This window comes from Arvicola amphibius, chromosome 4 (assembly GCF_903992535.2).
Source record: "Arvicola amphibius chromosome 4, mArvAmp1.2, whole genome shotgun sequence".
Lineage (NCBI taxonomy): Eukaryota > Metazoa > Chordata > Mammalia > Rodentia > Cricetidae > Arvicola > Arvicola amphibius.
This window is the reverse complement of record NC_052050.1, coordinates 148,577,448-148,600,039: the sequence shown is the minus strand read 5'-3', so window position 1 is coordinate 148,600,039 and position 22,592 is coordinate 148,577,448. Positions and strand designations below refer to the sequence as shown.

General features: G+C 43.1%; 1 protein-coding gene across 1 annotated transcript; it reads right to left on the bottom strand.

Annotated features, from left to right (window-relative positions):
• Positions 1-1,886: 1,886 nt before the first annotated feature.
• On the bottom strand, positions 1,887-21,653 carry Ckap2 (cytoskeleton associated protein 2). The gene is made up of 9 exons (XM_038328139.1): positions 21,545-21,653; positions 14,135-14,216; positions 12,430-12,502; positions 11,550-12,343; positions 10,422-10,617; positions 9,670-9,840; positions 8,616-8,685; positions 3,217-3,466; positions 1,887-2,383 (listed from the first exon to the last, which is right to left on the bottom strand). Exons 1-9 carry the CDS (start codon positions 21,651-21,653, stop codon positions 2,131-2,133), a joined length of 1,998 nt encoding a protein of 665 aa, XP_038184067.1. The 3' UTR covers positions 1,887-2,130.
• Between the last annotated feature and the right edge of the window lie 939 nt (positions 21,654-22,592).

Genomic DNA, 22,592 nt, shown 5'->3' with positions numbered 1-22,592 from the left:
AGTTATTGCTCCAGATTAGGCGGACGGCCCACAAACACAAATTTCACAGGAACAACTCTTCTAGCATTTATTGTATGACCTTGGAAAAAGTGAAAATAGAATAAGAAAATCAGGTTCCACTCTGAAATCTGTGTATTTCTTCCCTTACATAGTAAAAAGTCATTAAGATTCTGGTTGTCCCGGGACGTGGAGGCTGCTAAAACTGGCAAGCACATTTACCCATTAAACCATCTTGCTGACCCAGTGTGTGTACTTTGAAAAGTGACTGGTATGAGTACATGTAAGACTTCAAAGCCAGCAACAACACACAATAAATATGTCAAACTATTCCTAATAATTGTAACAGTGATCACATGCTACCATATTTTGGATATATTAAGTATATTATACAAATTACATTCTCCCCTCCCCCCCAACAGGGTTTCTCTGTGTAGCTTTCATAGCCTCTCCTGGAACTCGCTCTACAGACCAAGCTGGCCTGGAACTCACAGAGATCCCCTGCCTCTGCCTCCCGAGTGCTAGGGGGCATGAGCCACCACTGCCTGGCACAAATTACTTCTTTTACTCTTCAAATTCATAGCCACTAGGATGCTGGCAACCTGTTGTTTCTAACGCTGCTCTGGAAGGTTGCAATGGGGAGAATGCCCAAAGAACAAGCGCTGACAGCGCAAGAGTCAAGAGGAACAATGACCTCAGAATCCATCACTTTATCGGGCAAGTCATTAAATAGCACCGAGGAGAGAGGAGCAGAATCCAGATCAGGGCTCCTGGGCTTCAGCACTGTTGACATCTGGGACTCTATTCTTCACCGAGGCTGTGGTCAGTTGTGGTCAGTATCTCTGGCCCCTGTACCCAAGCTGACAGCAGTATGCACAACCCCATCGCCCCATCTTTTTACTTTCTGAAATAGGGTTTCCCTATGAAGACCAGACTGGCCTGGAAACCACAGGTCTGCCACTGATGGGATTAAATGTGTGAATCACTACCTTGACAACCAAAACGTCTTGATTTTGAAAATGCTCGAAGAGAAGGACAGACCCAGATTCAATTCCCAGGTCCCACATGGCAGCTCACAACCTATCTGTTACTCCCATTCCAGGAGGGCCCACACCTTCTTCTGGCTTCTGCACTCATGTGGTACACAGATATATAGCAGGCAAAACATTCACGCACATAAAAATAAATCTCAAAAAAACTGTGAAAGGTGGGAGTGGTGTGAACTGGCCGTGTGGGAGACCCAAGTCTAGATGCAGAGGTGAAACATTAGAGGACAAGAGCGGGCTGAGCATGTGGCTCATGCATACGGTACATGCTTAGCACGCATGAAGCTTTGGTCCCCAGGCATCATCCATTGTTTAATCTGAATTATCCCTCGTAAGCTTGTTTAGATGCTTGATCTCCAGCCTCAGGCACTGTTTGGAAGGCTGGTGAGCAGGGAACTAGAAAGCCTGTGAAGGTTACACCTGCCCTCGGTTTTACCCTCTACCCTCTGCAGCAGACAGGCTCGTTCCTCTACCATGCCTTCCTCGGCCTGGTGGACTGCACTCTGAAACAGTCAGAATAAACTCTCCTTTGTTTCTGTCAGGCATTTCATCACACACACACACACACACACACACACACACACACACAGAGTAAGTAATGCAAATGCAAATTTAGCAGTGTATTTCAAAGGCAAAGTTTAAATCCGGTTACTGTGGCCAAAGAATTTGTTCCTGCAGTGCTAAGGATTGGATCCACGACCAATCCTGTGCTCGATTGGGACCACACTCTGAACCCACATAATGTAGTTGCTGAAATAAATGCATATTGCAGCAGACTGTAGCCCCATAGTAGGATCCTAAAGTCAGTTCCAGCATTAACTAAGTCAATCAATAAATAAAATGTCATTAGAACATTATACAGATATTTATTATAAGCATATTAGGTAAAAAGTCAATGTAAAATATAAATTTAAATAAAGTACATTTTCTGATTATGTTTTATTATTGTAAGTAGTGAAGTGAAGAAGCTAACATATTTTAAAAACAATAAACAAGCTTAGGAAGTTCACTGTATCATACTTGGGCATATGGACAGCTTCAGACCTGCATACGGGAACCACCAAAGGAATAACACAACCCTCCTGGCTCAGGAGCACTGTTTCTGTCCCGCTAGGTCAGTCTCAGAGAACAGAGGGTACAGCGCTGCGTTAGGGCGGCAAACAAAAGCATCCTCCCCCAAATCAGACAGCTGTTCCAGGGAGGACACAGAAGGGTCGTGGTCTTTTAACATGTCAGGCAATTGTGAAGTCTTCTCCTGAATGCGGCGTGAACGCCTCACCGGTGTGAGAAACTTTAGCTCTTTAAATGTGGAATTTTTACCATGTTGCATCTTCTTCATACTGAAAAACACAAAATTATTTCACAAATTCAAAAGCATGTTCAAGTGTTTATCTTACACTTTTTCCCGTAGTGTACACCTATGTGGCAGCCATGTGACAGACTGTCTTTTAGAAAGGGAGAGGTGATGTACACCTATGTGGCAGCCATGTGACATACTGTCTTTTAGAAAGGGAGAGGTGATGCAGGTTCCCAGAAGTGAGCAATCTGCATCATGTGGACACATCAGCCCAACTTCTCAGCTCCAAGCACTACAGCTATTAATAATACAGTGATAAATGTAAACCAAAAAAAGTCTTCACTTTGAAAATGCTTGGAGGGAAGGGCCCAGGTTCAAATCCCAGCATCACAAGGCAGGCAGCTTACAACTGTCTAAAGTTACTCTAGTCCCTGGGGAACCCAACACCCTCTTCTGGCTTCTGTGGGTATTACATACCTGTGGTGCAAAGATACGTACACAGGCCAAACACGCATATTCATAAAAATAAATCCTTAAAACAAATGTCTGGGGAAAGCTGAGGGTGGGACAATGGCCTGCGGTGGGAAACCAGCTCTGGCTTCTGCAAAGTCGCCCCATGTAGGGAAAAACAAAGCCAGTACAGTAACCAAAAGGTGAACTGTCCCAATGACCTGCTTCTTTGATAATTTCCTTTCTTGTTGTGTTTTGTCTGAAACAGGGCAGTCTAGGCTGGACTTCAATCCACAGCGACCTAACTGCCTCAGTCTAACCAGAGCTGTGACTGCATACGTGAGCCACCACAATCAGGGCTCTGGATCTGACCCTTAGCATTAACATTCTTTGTGAAAACAAATCACATTACATTTAAACATTTACTTTTGCAAGCATGGTGTAGAAGATACATTGTATTTAATTAGGCAGCCTGCTTCAGTTTTTGAATCAGGGGTTGTAAAATCGTTGGTTGGACCCTTTGCTTCTTGGTCTTGGCTGTTTTCACAAACTTGAACGTCCCTCTGAGGCTCGTTCTCCGCTTCTGCATCTCCTGGCTCTAGAGTGACACTTGTGTCTCCAGGTTCTACTCCCTGGCTTTGTCCCTTGGTTTCATGAGCCTCCTCAGTATTTTCTCCTATAGAAAAATTTAAAGAGTTAAACTTGAAATTTCAAAATAACAGAACCAAACTTCATCTCCTAGCCATTACTTTTCCTATGTAGACTGCTGCCAAGGGCTTAACAAGTATTTAATATCCTTTGTGCAATACAAATTTAAGAATGAAATCATCCCATTTCTTAAGATTATGGGTCATGCACGGCACAGTTGAAGAAGAATTAACTAGTAAATTAGATAAACATTATAAATGAAGTAAGAACAAAGGGTTGTTGCCATCTATAAAAAGGAATGGACTTGCTACTTTTACGTCTACTTGACACAGGCTAGAGTCATTTGGGAAGAGGGACTTTGAATTGAGAAAATGCCCACCCAAGACTGGTCTGTGGGCAAGCCTGAGGGAATTTTCTTATTAATGACTGATGTGGTTGGGCCCATCCCATAGGGAATGGTGCCACCCATGGGTGGTGGTCCTGGAAAATACAAGAAAGCAGGTTAATCCTCCCAACTCTAGCAGACTTCATCTGTCCAGGTATAGCCCACTCCAGCTGGAAGAACAGACCACATCAACCTGAGGAGCAGACTTCAGCAGCCCAGGTGGAGACCACAGCAGTCAGAAAGAGGCCATACTACTAGACAGAAGAACAAAGACCCACTGCTGCCCCAAAGGACAGCTCCCAACCTGGACAGAGACTCCCTACTAGATCAGAGGTCATGCCAGCCACCAGAAATCCAGGCCACAAAGACTAGAAGACCAGAAAGGAAACAGAAAGCAAGGAGTGAAACACCCGTCCAACAAAGACAAACTCAGAAATCAGGATCTAGACCTATAATCATCTCAAAACCAGATTCCTAAACTCCAGTGTAGTACAATGAGCAACATCCATGGCATTGTGTCACTACCAGAGCCCACCTATCCTATGACAGCAAGACAGGGTCTTTTTGTGTAACAGCCCTGGCTGTCCCGGACCTTGCTTGGAAGACCAGGCTGGCCTTGAACTCACAGAGATCTGCCTGACTCTGCCTCCCAAGTGCTGGGATTAAAGGAGTGTGACACCACCGCCCAGAAAAGACCTGAATATTCTTAAAACACAAGAAAATGACCTTAAAAACAACTTTATGATAGAGGTCTTTGAAGAGGAAATGAAAAACTCCCTTTAAAAAATTGAGGAAAAGACAACCAAAGAATAGGAGGAAATCAATAAATCCTTTAAAGAATACAAAAAAAAAAAGGAGGGAAGGAAACTATTCAAGACCTAAAAATCAAAATAGACGCAATAAAGATAACAAACTAAGGGAATTCTAGAAATGGAAAATCTAGGTAAGAAAACAGGAACTATCAAAAGAATACAAGAGAAGATAGAATAGAGAATCTCAGGCACTGAAGATATGATAGAAGAAATAGATTCATCAGCCAAGAAAATGTTAAACCTAAAAAACTCCTAACACAAAACATCCAAGAAATCCTGGGCCACTATGAAAGACCAAACTTAAGAATAATAGGAATAGAGGAGAATCCCAGCTCATAACAAAATCATAGAAGAAAATTTCCCCAACTTAGAGAGGATGCCTATAAAGGTTCAAGAAGCTTACAGAACATGAGATAGATTAGATCAGAAAAAAAAATCCCTGCAACACATAACAGTCAAAACACCAAACATACAGAACGAATATTCAAAGCTGCAAGGAAAAAAAAATCCTTGGACAGATGTGCTGCAGACTCTTACCAGGAGACTACAGCAGTAAATCCTCCATGGAACCAAATCCACGCAGTTTCCAGAAGTGAGGTGGTAGAACACACTCAGGCACAAGTCACAAGCCTACGACACTCGGGAGGCAGAAGTTGGTCAGTCATACCCAGGAGCCACTGTTGATAAGTCGGAGTTCAACCTGTCTACACAGCGAGTTCCAGGCCAGCCCGGGCTACAAAAGAGGACGCTGTCGCCTCACACCACTACCCGAGCCCCAAAACCTACACAAAAACAACCAAGTCCTTCAGAGCTTAACTGGCCTCTAGTTTCAATTGCTGTTTTCCTATTTCTGGTGCTTGAGGACTTGAACCTATAAGACTGAAAACGACTTCCCTTGGCTGAGACCACATTTGTACTCTTAATCTCTCTGTGCTTGATGTCTACACTACAGCCATAAACGCAGGCCTGAATGCACTGGGTGTGGCGAAAAGTGGGTTGGTTCCTTCCCATGTTTATAACCAAATACGCGTTTAATAAAGAAAGTAAATTAAAAAAAGAAAAGAGAAAGTTAAAGTGATTTGCTGTTGCCCAGAAGCAGGGTCAGGGGGTCACTGGCCAGGCGGTTTAGGTTAGGCAGACTACAGTTGCCAGCCCAGACTGCTGTTCCCAGCAAAGCTTTCAATCACCATAGATGGAGAAAACAAGATGTTTTATGACAAAGTCAAATTTAAATATATCTATCTACAAATCTAGCCCTAAAAGGTACTAGAAGGAAAACTCCAAACCAAGGAAGTTAACTACACCCAGGAAAACACAGGCAATAGATAATCTCACACTAACAAAATCCAAATAAGGGACAGACGGACGGACACACACATACACACAAAACCACCACCATCGGGGCTGGAGAAATGGCTCAGCGGTTAAGAGCACTGCCTGCTCTTCCAAAGGTCCTGAGTTCAATTCCCGGCAACCACATGGTGGCTCACAACCATCTGTAATGAGGTCTGGTGCCCTCTTCTGGCCTGAGGCACACACACTGACAGAATATTGTATACATAATAAATATTTTAAAAAAAAAACACACCACCATCAACAACAACATAATAACAGGAACAAACAATCAGTGGCCATTAATATCTCTCAATATCAATGGACTCAACTGACCAATAAAAGGACACAAGCTAACAGAACGGATACAGAAACAGGATCCATCCTGCTGCACACAAGAAACACACCTCAACAACAAAAACAGGCATTACCTCAGGTAAAGGGTTGGAAAAAGATTTTCCAATCAAACAGACCTAAGAAGCAAGTTGGTGTAGCTACACTAATATCTAACAAAACAGACTTCAAACCAAAATTAATCAAAACAGATGGAGAAGAACATTTCATACTTATCAAAGGAAAAATCCACCAAGATGATGTCTCAATTTTGAACATCTATGCCCCAAACACAAGGGCACTCACATTTGTAAAAGAAATAGTAATAAAGCTTAAACCATACATTGAACCCACACATTAATAGTGGGAGACTTCAACACCCCACTCTCACCAATGGACAAGTCAACCAAATAGAAACTACAGAGAAATAACGGAACTAATAAACATTCTGACTCAAATAAATCTAACAGATATCTATAGAACATTTCACTCAAACACAAAAGCACCTCATTGAATGTTCTCCAAAATTGACCACATACTCAGTCACAAACACAGAAAAAAATTGAAATAATCCCTGTATCTTATCAGACCAATACGTATTAATGTTGGATTTCAATAGAAACTACAGAAAGCCAACAAACTCATGGAAACTGAACAACTTCCCAAGGAAGAAATGAAATGAAAGACTTCCTGGAATTCAATGAAAATGAAGACACCGCATACCCAAACCTATGGGACAGAGCGAAAGCAGTGCTAAGAGCGAAGCCCACAGCACTAGGTGCCTACATACAGGATCTGGAGAGATCTCACACTAGCAACGTATCAGCACACCTGAAAGTTCTAGAACAAAAAGAAGCAGACACACCCAAAAGGAGTATATATGGCAAGAAATAATCAAACTGAGGGCTGATATCAATAAAATAGAAAGAGAACAATATAAAGAATCAAAGAAACAAAGAACTGATTCTTTGAGAAAATCAACAAGATAGACACACCCTTATCCAAACTAACCAAAAGGCAGAGAGACAATATCCAAATTAACAAAATCAGACACGAAAGGAGCAACATAATAACAAACATTGAAGAAATCCAGAGAATCATTAGGTCATATTTAAAAAACAGTAATCTACAACATTGGAAAATCTGAAAGAAATGGACAAATTTCTTGATAGCTAACACTTAGCAAAATAAAATCAAGATCAGATAAACAATTTCAATATAAAAACATTCTAGAAACCGCAGGAACCAGCAAGAATTATAGCCAGGACTTTGGAAAATTATTATCTATTTATTTGAAGACAGGGTTACACTATGTGGCTCTGGCTAGTCCTGAGATCAGATCAGATCGCCCTTGTGCCCCAGTGCTGGGACTAAAGGTGTGCGCCTACACACCCGGCTCACACTGCTCGCCTTCACACCCAGCTCACAAAACTTTTACTTTTATTTCCTTACTTTTTAATAACTAAAGATGGCATTAGGTTGTTCCTGAATTTTCAATCTCATTTTCTTCTGTTACACTAGTCTTTCTGGGTTTCCTCTCCCCTCCTCTTTAAAGTGTCTTCATTAAATCTGATTTGTAACACCAGGTTATAGCTATGTCCCATATGTTCCCCTGGACATGTTAACAGTCTCCCAGTTGACGCTAACTACTCCAATAGAAATATGATCTGTTCAAACTGACACAGCACACAGCACTACATCACTATGTCATTCACGTATTAACCCCAATCAACAGGATCTTCTGTAATCTTGCATATAATCAGAAACTTACACAACACACTTATTTAGAGTTCAGTAAGGTCACTGCCTTTATTTCAGGCTTTGCTCTTGACTTAAGAGTTCTGAACGTTAAATCAATGCTGCTTCTGTCTGAGTCTCTTACTATAATCAAGCTTCAAATGCAATCCTCCGGTGTCAGCCCCCTTCACACTGGGAACACAAGGCACTGACTACTGTGCCTAGGAACAGTGTTCTGAATGAATTTGCTTTCCTTTCCGAATATGTGTATTAATCTCTTTTACAACTTTGAAACTTTATAAATATATAAACTTCCTAGTATACAGAACAGATCATAGAACTTAACAGGGTAAAAGGTCTTTAGAGATTATCTCATCAAACAGCCTCAGTTTAAAAAGAGGCAGTTGTGTTGGTGATTAGGTCACAGCGTCACCAGCCCTAAAGAGATCTACGGAATCTCTTTAGGTCTGTGGGAGAACATGGAGAAGACCTCGCTTTTAAAAAGCTAAATAAGATAAAAGGAAAACCAAACCAGTAGATTTTTAGCAAAGTTACAATTCATGTGAAGGAAAACTTACCCAAATTAACTTTTTCTTGACTCTTCATTGTTAGAATATCTATGATTGTTTGGCGCATCTCTTCAATAGGCTTAAATTAAAATATGTTTTTAAAAAGAAGTAAGTTTACATGGTCAAAAATAAGGTTATATAAACAAAAATATTAGTGAAAATTTTTCCAATTTTAAAGTAAACATTTGTTAAGATTGAAAATGGTTATTTTTTTCAACTTAATGAAGAAAAATGAACTGAAAGGACAGAATTTTATCATTACAAGAAAAAAAAATCTCTAATTTGTAGGCCTTTGCTAATAATGCTTGCTTGACAGAACACAATCGAGCAATGGCTAGTTACCGTCTACTCAGTACCGTCTAAAAACCCCCAAAGCCCGTGGAGTCCTGCTTGTACTCCGTCTCACACTATGACGTCATCGCTGAGTACCTTACGTTGGTCAGCCCAGAGTATCTCACGTGTTCCAATTTAACTCTCTGCCGGGCAGCAGCAGCTCTTCCCAGGACTGTTTGTAAGAGGAAGCCCTGGCCCCTAGTCCTAGTTTCAGAATTCAGCTCTAGAATAATCAGTTCTGTTTTCAATTTCCCGCCCAGTTTCGATCCTGGTTTCCCAGCTCTGCAGCAGTGCCCGCGCTGACCTCTACAAATTCTGCCTGTGGCCTCGGCTCTCACTTTTACATCACTGTTGCCAGCGCCATGACATCATGGCACATGCACAGGAGGATATTTAGTGCTACAATATTCTGTTTTATTAAACTTATATTTCAGCTTATATCTATTTTCTAAAGTCTTATAACCCCTGGCACACAAATGAAAAGTCTTACAAGGTTGAAATCCTGCATAAAGTAATCCTTGCAGCCGTCACCGCTCCTGCGGCTGCACACTGAACCCTGTGCCTCCGCTCTCTACTACTGACCCATATTTCCAGGTCCTCTTTTGGTCTTTAAATATTCATTACTACCACATATGAAATCACAATCTTATCAAGTTACACTATGATGTGCTCCAAAATAACTCTGAATAGTTACACTGTGAAACCGAAGAGCAGTAAAATCTGACCTTACCTGAGCCCCTGCCAGAATGGCCTTCTCATAGATTGAGATAATATTTTCAATAGGACTTGTGATTGGCTCCAAACGTACAAGACATATCCAATATTTAACAAGTTTTTTGGCATCTGGAATATTACTAATCAGGTCATTCAATGTGTCTAAAACGTCTTCTTTTGGGCATCCCTAAAATACCAAGAAATAAAATATGTGAGCTACAAACTATAAACCACTGATAATCTGACTATAATCAAGAGCAGTGAGCAATATAAAAAGTTGACAGGGGAAACTGGACACAAAGCACAGCAGTCACGAGCACTTGATGATGCTCCACGGGAGAACCTCTCCTCGCACCCTAGCACCCGTGTTGGGCAGCTCACAACTGACTAGAGCCTCCAGATTCAAGGGGTCCAACACTTTCCGCTGGCACCTGCTTACATGTGATACACAAACTCATTTAAGTACATAAGCATTAATAATAATAAATAAATCTTTTTTAAAAATTCTAAAGTATAAAATGCACAAAAATGAAGACCCTATCTTAGAAGGCTGGAGAGACGGTGCTGAGGTTAAGAGCACTGGCTGCTCTGCCAGGGGACCTGGGTTCAGTTCCCAACACCCACATGGTGGCTCACAGCTATCTGTAACTCCGGTTCCAGGGCATCTGACACCTCTTCGAGCCTCTGCAGGCACCATGTACACACATGGACATTCACTCACACAGGTAAAACAGTCATCCACACTGTAGGGAAAAAAATGGACTCTACCTTCTTATTAATCAGGTTCAGGCATTCCGAAATTGTTTTGTTTACTTTCTCAGTAAATAATCTCTGTTCATCTTCTTCTGCCATGGTAGTCCAAAAGGACCCAGCTGGGTTTTTGTTTTGTTCTTGTGGCTCAGACTGATTAGGAGGCCTTTTTAACCCTTTCCCTTTGCCAGTTCTCCACTCAGCCATCCGAGCTCTACAAGCAGAAGCAGGATATAAATGTTACTTTGATTTTAATGATGGCATCCTGCTAACTGGAACAGGTAAATATATTTCAAATCTGGGGCTGGAGAGAAGGCTCAACAGCACCTTCTGCTCTTCCAGAGAGCCCTGGTGTGATTCCCAGCAGCCACATGGCGGTTCACACCACTTGTAACTCTAGTTCCAGGGGCTCTGACACATTCTTCTGGTCTCTATGGGCACCAGGAACACACATGGTGCATAGGCACACAAATCAAGAAAACTTTTAAGTCTACACATAGTTCTAAACTGGTGGGACACACAATGTATTTGTTTGCAGAGGTGAACTCCTGAACATAGCAAGATCAAATATATGTCCACAGAATCCAAGAATGGGAGCTGGGAGACGGCTGAGAGGCTAAGACTGCTCACTGCTCTTGCTGGGGACCCGGGTTTGGTTCCTCACACCAACATCAGGAGGCTCACAACCACCTGTCATCCCAGTTCCAGGGGATTCAATGCCCTCTCATACACATCCCTGGGAGGCCTCTCTTTTCTGGAGGGAAATGGAGGAGGAATGGGTCTGGGGGAGCGTGGAGGTGGGGAGAGGAATTGGGAGGAGTGGAGGGAAGGGGAACTGCTGTCAGGATGTAATGTGTGAGAGAATAACAATAACAATAACAATAATAATAAACATTCTAAAATAAAGAACTGAAGAATGTACTGGTATCTCTCAGCTGTTATTAGTATTCAGCTGAGATCAAAAAGCAACCAGCAAACTACACTTAAACACACAACTTTTTGGACTTATCACTCCATACATAAAGCTGCCTGTGTGGCAGAAAATAATTAATTAAAGAAATTCTCATACATTCAAGGAAATTACAAGCCAAATTCACAAATGATATTCTACTGAGAACTGAGAAGACAAAGTGAATTTCATCTTACTTTCTGTCTTCTGTGGTTTCTTGGGGCTGAACTGACCGATGCACAGCTGCTCCTGCTACTGAGTACCTGCGCTGGTCAATAGCTTTCGACTTTTCTATCAGTCTGGTATTAGACAAATTAGTCCTGGCTACACCTTCAGATGCTATGCTTCTTGACGGTGCCTTATCTCTCTTTGTGTCCTGAGGACGGGTATCGACAACAGCTACAACCTGTTCTGATCGCAGTGAGTCTTTTTCAAGAGGCCCCTTTCTGACTGTAACATTGGCCAGGGTCCTGGCGGGGCCCTGTTTCCCAGTGCCCTGGGTATTACTGTGGAGGCTTCTAATAGGTGGTCGCACAAGTGTGTTCTTCGACGTAGTGTTCACAGACTTGGTGTTTACAAACTTGGTGGCAGCGGTCACATTTGAGGCTCTTATGCTGACGGCATTTCCAGGAGCAGACTGAGCCTTTGAGGCTTTAGACACAGTAGCGGGAAGTTTTTTGGTGGCTGCAGGACTGTCTCCTTTGACATTCGCGAGCTTTCTAAACGAGTTAATCTTAGACTGCACAACCTGACCGTGGTAATAGCCAAGCACTCGCTTTTTAGGCATGGTAGCGTCCTGTTTGGGCTTCTCTGCAGTTGCTTGCACCTTTTTATTGTCTTTAAGGTGACATGCCTGGTCTGATGTCACAGTCTGAGCTTGGACAGCTTGAATATTATCCTTCAAGTTGTGTATTTCTGAACTGGTGACTTCATCAGCTTTTAAGGGAACGCAGTTCTTTTCAACTGTGTTGTCAATATTTTCTTTATCAGCCTACAAAGGTTAAGAGACGTTAATATTCCAGAACTCGTTTCTTCATAAAGAGCGTAGGGAAGGTCTGCATGCTAGACACGTCTTACCATTTCGGTTTTGAGTTTCAGAACTTTCTTCCCTTCTTGGACCGGATCTTCCGATGTCATCACTTGCTGATCTCTATTAGTTAAAAAAAATTAATCAGTTCTGTACAAAGGAGATTTACTTTTAGGGAAGGGAAGGGAGATTATGCACAAGCTAAGCAAATGTTCTACCACTGAGCTACAGTCAAGGTCCCAGTTTTAAAATCTTAAATAGAGGCGAGAAGTGAATTAATATTTGTGTAGTTAATGGAGTAAACAAGAAAGGTTTGAAGTTTTAGCCCAACTTCTTTTTAGCTATAGACTAACATAGCATCTGACGATCCTTTAGCAAAAGGATACCAACTGTGCATAAAATCAAGATAGGAAATAAAATATTGTCAACTAGACATTCCAGTAATTCTAAAACAGATTCACAAATTCAGAGTATGCTAAAATGTGGAAAAACATATTATTTGGTAGAACAACAAAATCTGGTATTTTAGAACAAATGAAACTTAATTCCTAACAACATCAGAATAAGATTATCATCCCCAAATTCTGTTTTTTTATTGGATGAAGTCTACCTACGCGGAGAGTCACCTGCTGTCCTCCAAGTCATGGATTCAAATATTAGTTACACCTAAGAGATTCTCGTCTTCTTCTGTTTTGTTTTTGTTTTTTGAGATAGGGTTTCTCTGTGTAGCCCCGACTGTCCTAGAACTCACACACAACGCACACAGAGCTAGCTCTGCCTTGCAGTGCTGGGATTAAAGGCGTGTGCCACTACGCCTGCCATAAAAGGTTCTTTTACTGCAGCACCTAGGCTATTGTTTGACCAAACAACTGGGCGTTGTAGCCTAAAAGATGCGTGAAACTACCCACTACCGCTGCAGAGGTACCAATCTATGATCTGTACCTGGGGACAGAAGGAATTCAAGTTTGAGGCTAAGGTGCTTAGAATCCAGACCTTCAAAACCAAACGCTGACTTTTACAGCACAGCATAGCTCCTACGTTAGTATCTCTGTGCACATACATACACTTGGTTTTCTCTTGGACCAGTGAGATGGCCCAGCAGATGCAGCTGTTTGTCACCAAGCCCATCTACCTCATTTGATTTACAGGCACACACGCCTGAAGGTTACTGTGACCTGCATATGTACTGTATCTTGCATGCACCTGCACAAGTGGATGAGCAAGTGAATATACACACAGAAAAAAAATTTAAGGGTGGAAGGGGAGAAGAAAGGAACGAAAGGGAGTGGGAGTATAAAGCCCAATAAAAACAAAAAAATAAAAAAGGAACTTAATTGTTCCCCTTTAAGAGTTTAAACACACGTAGAAAATGATGATCCAGTGCACCACTCACATAAAGTAGCCACAGGCACAAACTGAGATGTCTGAAGTGGTGATATAATACACCAGATCTCCTCAAGTCTTGACACCAAAAGAGAAAGTTAAATGCCACAGTGCTTTTCCTTTTGTGGTGCTTTTGGTGGCAAGCATTCTACTACTGAAATACACTTCCATTCCTCTTAATGCTTTTAAATACCACATGTTGAAATAGTATCTGGAATCTTAACTGAATTAGGTGCTATTAAAATTCATTTTGTTTTTTTTTAAAGTTAAATATGGTTAGTAGGAAAGTAAAAATTAGAAACGTGGTACATGTTAGGTTCTTAGTGGACAACTCTAATGTAATTCTCCAGAATGAATTAAACTTGACCTCACCTGGATATCTGATTTTCTTGTTTGTATGGAAGCATTGTTTTTCGTATTAACAGATATTCCTTGAGTTTTTGTTTTCTTTGTTCTAAAGAGGAAGGAGTAACAAAGTCAACTTTAGTTAATACATCAATTATGGTTGAGTAAAAGGTTATTTTACTTGGAAAATTGAGACGGACTTGTTTGTACTGATGGGAAAGTAATTCAGATGAATAGAACAGATGTTATAAAGGAGGCCCTGACGCGTTTGCTTAGGAGACATTAAATCACACAAAGTAGAATTTAGTGAAGCCAGCACTGCCCCCACAAACACCCCACAGGTAAGTGAGGCTAACCAGGCAGGTTAGAGGTAAGATTTAAGCTGCCAGGATGGATTGACCAGCCTTTTGGCTCTACTCCCATAACAAAGGACAGTCCTCTAACAGGCTGCTCAAGGTGGGCACAGTAGGGTCACAACCACTAAGTCCCCTGTGCTCTTATCAGTAAAAACATAGTTCTGCCAGGTGGGCAGGATGACCCTAGCTAACAGCTATTTGAAAAAACACAACACTGATATAGTTAAGAAATACTTCTGGCAATATTTTTGCTGTGTCAAAGATAGTCCCATCTGCCTGAGTGACCAGACTTGCAGGCTCCTGTCTCTGTTTAAACTGTTCAGAGTGTAACCTGGAGCCAGGACCCGAAGCAGATTGAAGGATGGCGGCATATGTAAAATGCACAGGCCTAAAGTGCATATAAGCCACTGGTTCTCAACCTGTGGGTCGTGACCCCTTTGGGAGTCCAACGATCCTTTTGCAGGGGTCACCTAAGGCTGTCAGAAAATAGACATTTATATTATGATTAATAACAGTAGTAAAATTACAGTTATGAAGCAGCAATGAAAATAATTTTATGGCTGGGGTCATCACAATATGAATAACTGTATTAAAGGGTCACAGCATTAGGAAGGTTGACAATCACTGATATAAGCGACTGAAATCTTCTCTTCAAGGCCGGTTCTTCTTTGGGTGTTAGGCAAAAGCCGGACAAGTGCTATCAAAGAGTTTTTCCTTCATCACTCCTTAGTGTGCAGAGTGATTCCACACAGGGAAGGCTTGTTATCTCTCGTTAGAGATAACATGGAGGTCCCCAGGGACATGGCCTCCTTCCCCAGCCCCTTCTGCTGCAGGAAAGGCTGCTCAAATGGCAGGGGGAGTCCTGGAAGAGGAGGAGTGCTCCCCAACTTATGTCTAGCACTTCCTCTGAAGGGCGCTCCAGACTCTCCAGTCTGCTGCTCACTGGTCCACACTCAGTCAACAGGACACCTGCAGGACAAGGACCATTGCCACCACTGGCCTCCGGTCTCAACCAGGCCCCACACTGGGGTAAGGAGGGCATAGGACAAGTTTTCTAGTAAAGCTGACAGACAGGTTTTCCATTAAGAAAAAACAATGGAGGGAGCTAGGCCACAGTGCTAGGAGGCAGAGGCAGGCGGACCTCTAAATTGAAGGCCAGCCTGGTCTACAGTTCCAGGACAGGCTCCAAAGCTACCTGGAGAAACCCCGTCTGGAAAAACAAACAAAACAAAGAGGGACTGTTGTAACCTTGGGATGAACACGGGGCGAGGAGCCTAATGTTCATTTTTTGTCTGTCAGGAGAACTCTCTGGTAGGTTGCAGAGAGCCCTACCCTGGGTGGGGGCCGGGTAGGAAGAACTTTGAGGAAATTAGCTGCCTGTTCAGCTGGATTGAGCCTGATAAACTAGATTGCAAACCCACTTTCACTCCTGAAGCCTGCATTATCTGTGGCCCTACATCAGAGCTACTCGCCCAAGATATCTCTCTCCCTCTCTCTCTTTCCCCAAAAGGTCCAGTTAAGGCTTGAGGCTCCCTCCAGCCAGAGGGAGGGTTTGGCTGCCTCTCATTGGCTGAAGGTTCCCCCACATCATAGCACGTCACTTGACCTATCTATATAAGCTGACACAGTAATAAACTGAGTTCCTGCTTTGACTTGAAAAAAAAAAAAAAAAAAAGACTTGGGCTCCCTCCATACGCAGGAGTTTGGAATCCTGTTCAGAACAAGAAAATGGTTCTGGCTTCTCTAGCAGGTCATGGAGTGGGCCATATAGTCTCCACTGAGTCCTGCGTAGGCTGGGCTAGTGGCTGCTGGAGCCTCTTGAGCTTCCTGCCACCAGGGAGACCAGGGCCCATGTCAGAGTGGTCCAGGGTGCACAGCTAGTTTCTCTGGGCCAGAGGAACTCTAAGTGGTGCCTCTCTGAGGGAGACCGGGGACAAGGTATGCTGAGTCCACACGCTCTTCCTCGAGCCTTTCTGTTCCTGGGGTTCCCTTGCCTTACACTGTGGAAGAAGCCACTGTGCGCTTGAGAATAGGTAAGATGATAGGTAAAATAAACTATTTCCAAGAGGGGCTCCTATTATTATCTCACGGTATAAAGATGCCCATAATAAAAAGAGCTAAGGGAAAACTTATACAAGGGAAGGACAGAGACCCACTGTCTAAAATCTTTCAGTAGTAACTCCAGCAGCACAGATTTAACAGGGCTCCCACAGCTAAATTGTTAGATGATATAAACATGAATTTAAAGTTCCACATGCTAATAAGTCAAGTTCTCCCAGCATCCTTCAGTCTCTACCTGTTACGGGGTATGGCTGGCATACCCTGATCTCTCCAGTTCAGGGCCTGGGCTGCTCTTCCCTATATAATCAGATATTATGGTTACCCTTTCTCTTTAGTACCTCTGGCCTCCTGGCTGCTGCCCCTGGCTCCCTCCTCTCCCCAGCTCGGCCCGTCCATATCCACTCCGCACTCTCCCGACATCCCGGCTTCTTTCCCACGTGCCCATAATCAGCTTCCTCCTCCGCTCACCGAGGAGCAGTCAGCGAGTCCTTTCCTTTCCTTTCCTTTTTATTTCTTTTTTCATTCAGTTTGCCTAGACACTTACAGGGCCTAATGGTGCAACAGGATGTTCACAGGTGTATTAATTTAGTGCATTACCCTATGTGTGTAATTTGGATTCAACTTCTTTATTAAGATGATGTTGCCAGGCGGTGGTGGCACACACTTTTAATCCCAGCACTCAGGAGGCAGAGGCAGGCGGATCTCTGTGAGTTCGAGGCCAGCCTGGTCTACAGAGCTAGCTCCAGGACAGGCTCCAAAGCTACAGAGAGATCCTGTCTCAAAAAGCCCCCCCCAAAAAGATGATGTTGCAGGTGTTGTAGCTAAACAACTGCCATCTTCAGACAGAACTCCAGCTGTGTCCGCTTATAATCACACAGCTGGACTCGTGAGATGTTAGCTAATATCGGCTCCAGGAGGAGCACTGCACCCTAACCTGGGTGAGGCATCCTTCCAGATAGCTGTACACAATCAGGCCCCGATGTCACAAGGCCTCAAGGTTTCTGGAGACAGGGTGTGGAGACTGGGAAAAATTAAGGGGAGGAGGGGGCACAACACCCCTTTTAGGAAGAACTTCTTACAGCAAATGACAAATTTGCTATGGTTACATCTCACGGTATTTAATTTTTTGCTTTTTGAGATGGGGTTTTTTCTGTGTAGCCCTGGCTGTCCTGGAACTTTCTGAACTCAAGAGATCAGCCTGCCTCTGCCTCCCCAAGTACTGGAATTAAAAGTGTGAGCCACCACACTCAGCTTAGTATTCAAATTTTAAAACTGTCCAGTCAAGATGATTTAAAAGTAATGCTTAAGATTGCTGGATATTTCCAGGACTAAAAAAAAAAAAAAAAAAAAAAATGGTTTGCTAAAACTCTATCCACAACTTGTTTGTTCTTGTTTCCACAGAATGTTCTCTCATTCATGGTTATTGCTGTCTCTAGTTCTGGATGAGACAGAACTTTCTCAGGATCAGTGAGGTTGTAAAACAAAAAAGTTAAGATATAAATTTGAAGTTATATCTCTAACGAGGGTTAAATTCTCTTACCATAACAACCATAAAAGCTTGAAGCCAGGGGCTGGAGAGATGGCTCAGTGGGTAAGAGCACTGATTGCTCTTCCAGAGGTCCTGAGTTCAATTCCCAGCAACCACATGGTGGCTCACAACCACCTGTAATGAGATCTGGTGCCCTCTTCTGGCCTACAGGCAGGATACCGCACAAATAAATAAATAAATAAATAAATAAATAAATAAATAAATAAATAAATCTTTAAAAAAAAGCTTGAAGCCAAGCCAGAGAGTCTGAACATGTCAAACAGGACTTACGGACTTAGCAGCTAAAAGGATCTAATCCTGTGCACATAATGGTCTATGCATGTGGACATAGAGGTGTCTTGTCACTTGCCACTTTGTGTCTTAACTTTTTTAAGCTTTAACTGTCTGGAGAAACTGAGTCATGCAGAGCTGTGGTAAGAACTGTACACCTTTTATTCTTCTGTCTCCTGATGGCAACCCATCTTCCTGGTCTCTGCTATAATTAAACTCTTATGATAAAATGAGCGACTGAATATAAAAGCTCGGTAAAATTGACTTAGACTATAATTGTACTTCTGGGAATAAATGAGCTACTGAATATAAAAGATCTGTTAAATTGATCTAGATTTATTTAAAACTATACTATCCAGGATAAAGAGGTTCCTACTTTCTCCATGGACTGTATTTAGTGTATAAAGTATATTTTGGAATGAAAATCGCTTCAATTAAAAAAAATGTCATTTTTAAGCCTCAGAAATTTTACCAGGGATAAACTACCTTAGTTTATAAAATCCTAATGTTGTTGAGAGTTGCTAATTCATTGTAAACTGCTAAAACAAAGGTAATTTTGGGCATAAAAATTAGTGATCGAGCCAGGTGGAGGTGGCACACACTTTTAATCTCAGCACTCAGGAGGCAGAGGCAGGCGGATGGATCTCTGTGAGTTCGAGGCCAACCTGGTCTACAAGAGCTAGTTCCAGCACAGGCTCCAAAAGCTACAGAGAAACCCTGTCTTGAAAAACCAAAAATTAGTGATCTCCAAAAGCTACAGAGAAACCCTGTCTTGAAAAACCAAAAATTAGTGATCAGTCACCTTACAAGTGATTACATGGCTGGGTGGGAGGTGCACACCTTTGGTCCCAGCACTGCAGAGGCAGAGAGACAGGTAGAGCTTCGTGGTTCCAGGACAGCCAGGGCTATGTAGGGACACCCTGTCTCAAAATAAAATAATATAAAAGGTAAAAAAGTAACAAATGTTCTTCATGCGCCCAGAATTGTGTTTGTAGTCACACTAAGTACAAATGTAATTCATTTACAGAAATAAGACGGGCTGAGGAGACCAATTTATATCTCCCAGTACAATCTTGTGTGTGTGCTGTCAAAGGCAATCCCTAAAGCAGGTCACTCAAAACAAATTTAAAAGCGAACTTAAAATTTGTTTACTATAAAGTACTCCTCAAAATCAGGTACATTTAAAAAACCAACTGATTATGGAGAATTAAATGCTCGAGTGAAATGAGTCAAATTTACAATACACTTACATGGCAGGCTCAGGTCATGGTGACCACCAACCATAAAATTATCTCATTGCTGCTTCATAACTAACGTTGCCACTCTTCTGAATCGTAACGTAAATATCTGATATGTAGGATATCTGATGTGTCACCCCAAAGGGGTCACGACCCACAGGTTAGAAGCTGCTGGTTTAGGCCTTTGGACCTGGAACTCTGAGCTCCTGGAGTCAGTTTCCTGCCTCTCCTGTAGAGATTGTGATGGAACCACCTCAGATACAGCCGGCTACTTTCTCAGGTAGTCAAAACAAACAGACCCTACGACACAGAATTTTAAACTGGAGCTTTATAAAAGAATTTTAATAGTTCCATCTGGGTAATGACGACCCAATTTATTCAGAAAAAAATAACACTGGTATACTTAAATAATTCTGGCAATTAACTTTGCTGTGTCAATCTCCCGCCTACCCAAGTGTACAGGTGTGTAGTCTCCTGTCTGTTTACACTGTTCAAAGTGTAACCTGGCGCTGGGACACAAAAGTCATGGAAGGATGACAGCATGTGTAAAATGCGCTAGTCTAAAGTAATTTCAATATACTATTAAATCTTCTATTCAAGGCTGGCTCTTCCTTGGGCACTAGCCAGAATAAAACAAATGCTACTATAGAGCACCTTAACTAGTCATAAGTGTGTGGAATGACTCCTCCCTGGGAAATAAATTATTTTTATATAATAGGAAATTTCCCAACTTAGAGAAATGATCCCATTCATCAGAAATTACCATAAAAGGTGCTGTCGCAGGGTTATTATGCTGTGATAAACATTGAAAAGCAACTTGGGGAAGAAAGAATTCGTTTATTAACAATTCCATAGAACAATTCATCCTCAAAAGCAGTAATGGGCAGGAATTTGGAGGCCAAGGAGGAAAGTTGCTTACTGGCTTGCTTTGCCTGCATTTTTTACAGCGCCCAAGACCAACCCAGGGGTAGCTCCGCCCACAATGGGCCGGGCCCTCCCCCATAAATCACTAAAGAAAGAAGCAATAAGAAGATACCCGGAGGCGGTGGTTGCGCACTCTTTTAATCTCCGTAAGTTAAGAGACCAGCCTGCTGTATCTACAGAGCGAGTTCCGGGGCAGGATCCAAAGAACAGGCTACACAGAGAAACCTACCTCGGACTCCGCCCTCAAAAAAAAAAAAGAGAGAGAGAGACAGATAGATAGATTTAAGGGGGGACGGGACTGGAGAGATGGTTCAGCGGTTAAGCTGCTCTTCCAGAGGACCCGGGTTCAATTCCCAGCACCCACATACCAGCTCACACTGTCACACTGTAATTCCTGTTCCAGGGGATCCGACACCCTCACACAGACATACATGCAGGCCAAAATCTAATCAATCAATCAAGAAAGAAGAGAGAGAGAGAGAGAGAAGATGCAATACAGACCTGCCTACAGCCTGATTTTATGCATGCATTTCTCTCCTCTCTGAGGATTCTAGTTCGTGTCTAGCAGACAGAAACCTAGCCAGCCTGACGTTCACAACTGCCCTGAGTAAGAACACATTCTCTGCAGTCCAGAAGTACTAGAGAGACGGACACGGCCGACAGACAGATAACCGCGTTTCTCAGGGAACACCACTTCGGCACACGGTTTCAAGAAAGCCAGTCTACAAGAAACAATTACAGAGATGAGGTACCAGTCTCCAAGTTTCTGACCAACTTACAGAGCTAAGTTGGGTGAGGAAGAGCTTTCCGTGTTACTGCCGCAGACCCATTCAACTCCAGTTTTCCAAAAGGTCCAGGACGTCCGTCCCAAACCTCGCCTTCAGCGCTGAGAGCCAGGAGAACCGGCGCGCAGGCGCAGTCGGGGGTCCCTGCGGCCCCGCCCCCCCACCCCGGACCACCACGCTAAAACCGCTGCCCCGGCGGCTTGCACCGAGACGCGGGGTAGGCTCTCCGGAGCTCGTGAGGCGCCGCCGCTCACCTCTGAAGGCCGGCTGGTCTCTCTTGGTCGGGGGCAGCTGCAGGTCCCGGGGCACCGGCAAGGTGTTCCTCCCAGACCGGCCTGGGAAGCGTTTCCTGGACTCTGCCATCTCTTAATGTGCGCGCCTCGGCGCCGGCGTGGATTGAACGGACCAATGAGCGGTAGGGGGCGGGGCCTGGACGAGGGGCGGGGCCGTCCCGGAGTCTGCAGGGTTGGCAGCCTGGCGAGAAGTTTCAAAAAATCAAAGGACGCTCTTCCAGCTGGATGGACGACGGAGGCGGAGCGGGCTCGTTGAATCCTCAGGATCTAACAGGGCTAGGGTGGACAAGTCAGGACAAGTCTTCAGACACAGCCAGATGGCTGCTGGTGCTCTCACCGAGGACGCAGCTGGAAACTTCCCTGAGGAGTACATATTCACAAATGCTCTCTCGAACTGTATAACTCAAGTGGGTTCTGACTACATCTCTCAGGCGGGATGAGCTCGATGTTGGGTGTCCATGTTTGCACAGCTTGCAAACAAAATCTTAAATTGAGATCTACCTTTGAGCCGTTACTATTTAATTGAAAGTCTTGCAATGTATTGGCCTAGAACTCTGAATCTTCCCTGACCTCCTGAGTGATAAGACTATGAGTGTGAACAAGGAGAAAGGAGAAAAAGAAAAGGCTGTAACTCTCTGTTCCTCCGAAGCAGTATATAATCTTCTGTGAAGATAAACTAACGCTTGTTGGACAGTTTTCTCTATGTTTGTTTATTTAGGTGTCTTGCTATAATCTTTACTCCCGTCGTGTAAACATGTACCTATATAAAACCCAGACAGTCGGGCAATGACGGTTCATATCTGTAATCCCAGCCCTCAGGAAGATGACGTGTGTGAAATATCTTCCCAGAAAGAGGCTACATCTTCAAAACCGGAACTTTTATTGTGGAGAGGTTGGAATGTTGCGGGTCCAAGGCCCAGCTACAGTCGATCTTTAGCTTACTAAATAGCTATCTCTTGCCAGCTCCCCCCAGACGACTGTTGCCATGTTGGAGGCCTTGTTTTAGTTG